At 41.8% G+C, this 7167-nt stretch overlaps 3 protein-coding genes across 3 annotated transcripts; 2 read left to right on the top strand and 1 right to left on the bottom strand.

The window, feature by feature from the left end:
- Positions 1–409: 409 nt before the first annotated feature.
- SARC_11890 (hypothetical protein) lies at positions 410–1048 on the bottom strand (the record flags this gene model as incomplete). Its single annotated transcript, XM_014294014.1, has 1 exon — positions 410–1048. The coding sequence occupies one exon, from the start codon at positions 1046–1048 to the stop codon at positions 695–697; it is 354 nt and encodes a 117-aa protein (XP_014149489.1). The 3' UTR covers positions 410–694.
- Positions 1049–3161: 2113 nt separating this feature from the next.
- SARC_11891 (hypothetical protein) lies at positions 3162–4619 on the top strand. The gene is made up of 2 exons (XM_014294015.1): positions 3162–3889; positions 4067–4619. The coding sequence occupies exons 1-2, from the start codon at positions 3664–3666 to the stop codon at positions 4363–4365; spliced, it is 525 nt and encodes a 174-aa protein (XP_014149490.1). The 5' UTR covers positions 3162–3663; the 3' UTR covers positions 4366–4619.
- Positions 4620–6028: 1409 nt separating this feature from the next.
- Positions 6029–6185, top strand: SARC_11892 (hypothetical protein; the record flags this gene model as incomplete). The annotated part of the gene is made up of 1 exon (XM_014294016.1): positions 6029–6185. A coding segment is annotated over one exon (157 nt), but the record flags the coding sequence as incomplete, so codon positions are not given.
- Between the last annotated feature and the right edge of the window lie 982 nt (positions 6186–7167).

Raw genomic sequence — 7167 nt, forward strand, 5'->3', positions numbered from 1 at the left:
ATCTGAATTATCTACTACACATAAAACCAAAGACTGAAGATCATCCAATTTCAAAGTGCCTGATCTTGTATTGAACTTAGAATACACAAATACATCCTTACTAACGTCTCGCTGATATTGCACTTCCTCGTCATCGCTCAATCCTAAATCTAAATCTAAATCTTCTTCGATAGTTGGTTGTGCTGGTTCCACATGTGTGTTGGAAGACGAATTTGTATGTGTGCTGGCTTCATTTGCTCTTGTGCTAGAAGGTGGGTTTGATTGAGTGTTGGAAGATATGCTAGTTTGTGCACTTGAAGGAAAATCTTTTGTGTACTAGATCATTTGGAAGTGCAATTTCTATTGGGGTTGTATACGGGAATTTCCCGTTGATTTTAGACCTCTTGATAGTTGATACAACGACTATATTGAATAACTTACGGCGCTTCTCTACTATTACTTTCATTGGGATCGAATCTTTTAATTTGGCGAAAGCTAGTCGAGTTTTTCTAGTCTGTACGTCATACGGCCCTGGTAGACAACGCTAACTCATACCTGTATAGCCAGAACCTTCAGTAGTGTCATCGCTGCGCATACAAAAAGCGTGGCACCCCTGTTGGCACAGTGCATTCATGAGCGTTAAGATTATCCTGTGCGCCCAACAGACAGAATGGGCAACCTGTCAAAGACATGGTCCACTCTGGTAAGGGTTCTATCAAGGTGGCTCTATGTGTAATGCGTGAATTGTCGGGTATATATTTTGATGTCCGAGCAGGTTGTGTCGTTGTTGTTGATGTTGATGACGTTGTTGTACTTGCTGATTTAGTTGAATTTGTCGTTGCCGTTGTTGTGTGTCCTGTTGCTGTTGGATGCTGTGCTGCTGCTTCTGGATGCTGTGCTGCTGTATGTTGTGCTGCTGGATGTTGTGCTGCTGGATGTTGTGCTGCTGCTGCTGGATGTCCTGCTGCTGCTGCTGGGTGTTGTGCTGCTGCTGGATGTCCTGCTGTTGCTGCTGGGTGTTGTGCTGCTGCTGGATGTCCTGCTGCTGTATTGTTCTCGTGTGTTTCATCGATGTTCATCGATCTTTTGTGTATACTCGCATTCTCTCTGTGTGTATATATTATCGTTGGTTGTCGTTGATTCGTGACAACGGTTACTTGTTTCCTCTGGGTGCGTGTTCTCATTGTTCGACGTTTGTACATTCGCCTCATACGTTTGTGTGTTCTCGTTGGTTAATGTTGATCTACGTGTGTGTATTTGTCTCGTGTACATGGGTGTTCCCGTTTTTTGATATTGATTGTTGTCTGTGCATATGATTGTTGTCTGTGCATATCATCCTCAAGCATATGTGTGCTCCCGTTATTAGACGATGTTTCATGGACATGGGATATTCGTGCATGCTTGTTCCCGTTGTGCGCAGTTGCCTCATTGGCGTGTGTATGCGCTTCTCGCGTGTTCGTATTCTGCGTGTTTGTGGATGCTGCACGAGTACGTATGCTTGTATTTTGCGAGTGTACATTTCCGTTGTTCGACGTATGGGTGTTTTGTGTATTTACATCGGTGTGTGTATATTCTTCATTTGTCATACTTTCACGTGTTTGTGTACTTGATTTGTAAATATGATCTTGTCCGTTGTTTGAGGCTTTGTGTGTATTCGTGTATGCTCTTTTTGTATGGGATGCACTTACTGAGTATTGTCATTTGAAACTCGCTGTATAAGTTGCGACATTGAGCTTCGCGTATGTCGTGTATATTGATCAATCGTTTGAATGGTTGTGGCACTCTACTACTTTTGTTAATCGTATACATTTGTTGTTGTTGTTCTGTTGTATGTTATTCTGGATTGCACATATTCGTTGCCGATCTCTTCGCTGATGTGCTAGTACGCCTTGCTCCCTCTGATTTAGTTGCTGATTCTTGTGCACATTCTGGATTTCACTAATGTATCTTCTACCCACTGAATTCGGCGTGCTATTTATCCTAGCTGATGTGTTTTTATATGATTGTCGTGACTGCTTGAGTTTTGTGAAAGGGGTTGTAGCTACTACTGGATATATCTGTGCGTGTGCGTTGAGAAGATAGAAAAGTAGGTAATATGCTAACAGCATGGTTTTGCTTTTCACATATTGCATCGTTTCTACTATCACTAATGTTGTTATCAAAGACATCTGACCTCTCCTTTGAATTTGAACTCTCCATGGCATCTGATCTCTCCATGCCATCTTGTGACCTCTCCATATTGAACATCAATGTGTGTATGTATACACAGCTACAAACTTCGTGGTGGATTAGCCATGTTAATAGTATCTACTACGCAAATGTCAAGCAAACGTGCACACTACTAGACTATATGCTGTTTGTTTACTGTGTAATAACTATACTAGCGATAAAATTATTGTTGTTACTGTGTGAACTATCAACTATCAAGCACCGCTTCAAAGCTTTTCGGCAACTTCTCAATTGTTAACCCGTGCTATAGAACTTTTGACCAAGGGTCAACGATCGTTGAGCACCGATCAACCTTTGTGCCGTTATAGTACAGTTGATTCTCGGTAGGATTTGGTACGATATTGTTCAAGAGATATGACCAAGATGCACACGGTACGGTGGTGATATATTTTATGAGAATGGGCAATTTCGTTGTTGTTTGTTTCATCAGGTGTAATCCTCAAAAAGGGCAATTTCGTTGTTGTCAGTTGCTGATTGTGATTAGTTCATAGTTAATCGCATAGCCAATAAACCCCTCTTAATACATATAAGGTGACCAAAAATCATAAATAGTTCAATATATTATGAATATCTCATTGGTTGAATATTTATTTTCTTCAATTTACTCCCGTCTCAATTACTACTAGTTTGTCTTCCAATGGCCAATCAAATCGTGTTCTGTGCCAGGCTCAAACCGGAAACATGGGGTGACGTCTCGCCAGAATATCTGGAAACGACAATAGCTATCTATCAACCCCACAAGAAGTTGTCAAGTGTCAACATCAATTTCGTGTTCTCTGCTGGTAATTTATGTATTTTCAAAAATATCAAAATACTGTCTCTCTTTGCAACACTGCATTCCATTCGTCTTCGTTGCATGGAACACCACAAAGTGGTCGTAGATCATAGTGCTCATGATAACTTGTTCGTTACAAAAGCGGCTAACATTTTTATGTCATGACCATACCACATTTCTTTGTTGATGTGCGTATTTGTTGCCGTTGTGTGTATATAGACCAAGGTACATATCTTGCGGGAGACAATCATGCTTTTCTCTTGTTGTATTTGGAATGCTTTCAGCACTGAAATACATCATGAGGCGCAACATAGGCAAGGTTCGTGATACTGTTTCATACTAGTGTGGTTCCACGAGTTAACAAACATTGTTACTTCTGTTGCCCTTCGATTCACCCGCGGCTCATATGCGGTTTTTAATCCCCATCTTCGTAGTGTGTAGTCTGTCTTGATTCTCGTCCGAACCGGAAGCTGGTGGCCTGCCAACCTGAAGATAAGGCTAGTCATATTCATCTGACATGTGTTGACTGCTTAGAGAAGCACATTCGTACCTGCTGCGCCGAGTATTACGTAGGGATTTGTAAAAATAGCGAAGGCTATACCCTCTGCCCCGCTGTGAATGAGTGTGGTTCCAAACCGTACTCCTTCAATAGGCTATCACAGGTTTTGAATCCGTGCATCATGGCCAATTATCTGGATTCTGTCAATTTCTTCAGGACGACGATTGCAAACTCCAGTGAGACATCTGGCGCTGCTGCTGTTGCAAGCTCGGACAGGAAAGAGTGCATACGTAAACATGTGCGACATATACAAGAAGAAATACTGAATCTTCGCTGTCCGAAGTGTATGCAGGTCTTTACCACATTTGATGGTTGTTTCGCTTTGCATTGCCATAGGTGTCAAACAGGTGTGTTTGTTATATTTTATATAAATTATCGAGTGCGCGATTTGAAAACATCAAGTGTGCTACAGAAATCACGAGTGTAATGCAGACATCGAGCATGAAGTAGAAATTCAATGCGACCAAATCTAAACAGACTTCATGGCTCCGTGTTTCTCAAAATCATCAACCTTTAACGAACAGGTTTCTGTGCATGGTGCCTTGGAGATTGTCATCATGACGCTCACGGCCATGTTAGTAATTGTATTCGCAATCCAAAGCATGGGACGAAAACTAACCATCAGTACTTCAACACCATCGAATGCTTTGAACAAGTACACATCATGCGGCGAGGGAAAGCCGTTGTGCAGTACGTTGCGAATATAGAAGACAAACGAATTGCACGCGAAGTAGCCGAATCGATCAAACCTGAATGCAAACGCCTCGGATTTAGTTTGGATTACGCGGCTAGTGAAGAAGCATTGAAGTCCGTGATGCCATGAACGAATACCTATTTACAGAAAAAAGATTGCCACATCGAACGGGCGGGAGTATACAAAATATCCGTGAAGGGGGATGAAGAGACCTGTCGAAGAGATGCCATATACTCTTGAATACGTAAAAGTAATTCAGCAGCTATTAAAAATCTCACAAAATATGATGTACGTCCGACACCTCTACAAGAGACGGCGTTATTACCGTCATGATCTGATTTCAATTTTGCATTTGTACATGCCAGTGATACAACAAATAAAGTATTCTCTCTCTCTTGTGGTCTATAAAATTAATAAATGGGTTTGGGAATCCTAATAAAAACCCAATATTTGCCACAGCTTTTTTCTTCGCCTAATACTTGAAGCCTTCTTCAATTTAAATATATTTAGATATGTTGCACGTAACTTTATAGTTTACACACAACCCTTCTCCCTCCAGGCACGCATGTAGACTGATAAGTATGGCAAGACAAGCACGCCCTTCAGCATGGAAAGATCCATCACCACCACAAGCAAGCTTATACGTTACACTGCTGATGGGCATAGTATCCTGGGCTGTCTTTGTAGGGTACCTCACATTTATATTATATATCGGCTGGTGTGGAATTGTCGAGACTAAGAGAGTTGAGGAGGAAAATTCAGTAGGTAAGATTTCTGCTCTATAGCTCATTTTATGTTGCCGTATTATTCGTATGGTGTTATGTGTGCGAAGCTCATGGGTAAACTTTCGCCAGTGGTGCGCATGGTTAATTGTGTGCTTCCATGTGTACACGGAGCCTCTGCGATGTCGTCAAAGCTGTCACGATTGACGATCCATCTTTAGCGGATACCAGTTAGTCGTTCGTCTCTTTCTGATGGATCTTTAAATAGTCATCACTGTACGTTTTGAAATGTGTTAATATATTCATGTGTTATTTATATGCTCTGCCTATTCTGAGTTATCGAAAACGGTTTAGGCCGCTTAGTGTCGCGTCAATGTAGTGTTTGCCTGGACAAGGGGCATGGTTTGTATGCTGGATGAAAATTACACGAAATGCCTGGCCATCCTGTTAACTTTAGTGACTAGTTTGCTACTTTAGACAAAAGGAAAAGGTATCTCGACATCGGAAATATTGTAAGTATTATATCAGACAGTCGATGTGACGCGAATCGTGTAACGCATAGTTATATGCTGTGCATCTATACAAGGTATTTCGAGTAGATCTGTATGAGCTCCCCACATCCCCCAGTGCAAAGTAAGTATACTTTTCTACGATAGTCTTTCTGCGTACATGAGGCCCTATAATTGGTGCCTAAATCTAGCACAAAAGGCTTCAAATTTGTATGACATTCACTCCTCAACTCTGATTTCTGTATAAAGTATTTTGAATTAGGGCTCTTGTTGCTCTTAAATTGGCGAGCTGCCACAGCAATCCCGCGACAAGTAACTAATGGTTTGGGAGGTCAACTTTCCAGTGAGAGAGGTTCATTTCATATATCAGAGGTTCACCCTGTTCCAAAGGCTTTGAAGGAATACTACTGTCCGCTCCCAGATACCACTCTTATGACGATTGGCGATTAGTCGTATTAAAACAATATCGGTTTATTCTTATTATGATTCATCTCGTTCTCGAGTTATCAGTCAACTCAACTGATATCTCGTTGTGACTGAATTTGCTTGGTGTGTATCAGAATGGGACAAAGTGCTACGAAACATCGGACTGCTCAGCGCATTCTCGCTGCAGCACAGTCTCATGGCGAGCGAGACAGTCAAAACATCTCTGGCGACGACTCTTCCCGTGGCTGGATGCCGGATATTATATTCCCTAGTATCATTGACCGTGCTTACGGTAAGTGCACCTTATTCTGAAACAGTGCGAGCGTTTCCATATAAACCATACGCCAGCCTGAGAACATTCGCCTTGTTTCTGTACGTGGGCCGTGGTTTGTTCGAGTATTAGAGGACTATACATTACTGCAAGAGACATAGTAACGTTCTTATACCCCTCTGTCTCACATGCCTATGGTGTGCATAACCATACGCTCGAACGTGCAAGCACCGGTTTCAGTTATCAAGGTACCCACCTCAGTGCAATATAAAGTTCTACTTAAAACCCCGATCTTGTTCTGTCCTCACCCGTGCCTTCAACGGTAAAAAATGTCGCCATCGTTGCGAATGTCACCACAACAGAGGACAAATGAAAAGATGTGATGCCGTATCCATGGGTGCACACTTCTCCACACAAACAAGGCACTCTGTGTAATGAGTCTGCTCTCTAGTGAGGATGTATACATTGTTGTGCTGCTAGGGATAGCTTCATTACCATTGCTATACCTGCCAATATTCCTGCGAATGGCGTGGGCCAGAAAGAGTGCCCGGGTTCAAGCTGTAATTGAGCGTCGAGTCCTTGCTATTTAAATCATAGTGTCTAAAGAATCTAAAAGAATTTATGATTCTTCTTCTGGTGTATTCCGTTTCCAATATTCTGATGTCTTAGAAGAACTGAGCATATCGCTACGAAACTCCATCTTAAATGAGTCTATCATTTTGAATCAATTTATATTGTTTTATGATTGTTTCAGGCGTGCGGTTGGCTATGGCAACAGAATAACCATGCGGTTTGGCGAGCGCATTGGGAAGGAACCGTAGAAGTTTGTCAAGCTGTATATGTAATCTCGGTTGCTTATGTGGCCTACACAATCCGTATGTTTTGTATGATACAGTTCTACACATATACATATATTAATCACATGTACACACACACACACACACATACACATACACACACACACGCACAAACACACACACACACACACACACACGCAATATAT

The sequence above is a fragment of the Sphaeroforma arctica genome (genome assembly GCF_001186125.1).
Source record: "Sphaeroforma arctica JP610 unplaced genomic scaffold supercont1.1939, whole genome shotgun sequence".
NCBI lineage: Eukaryota > Ichthyosporea > Ichthyophonida > Sphaeroforma > Sphaeroforma arctica.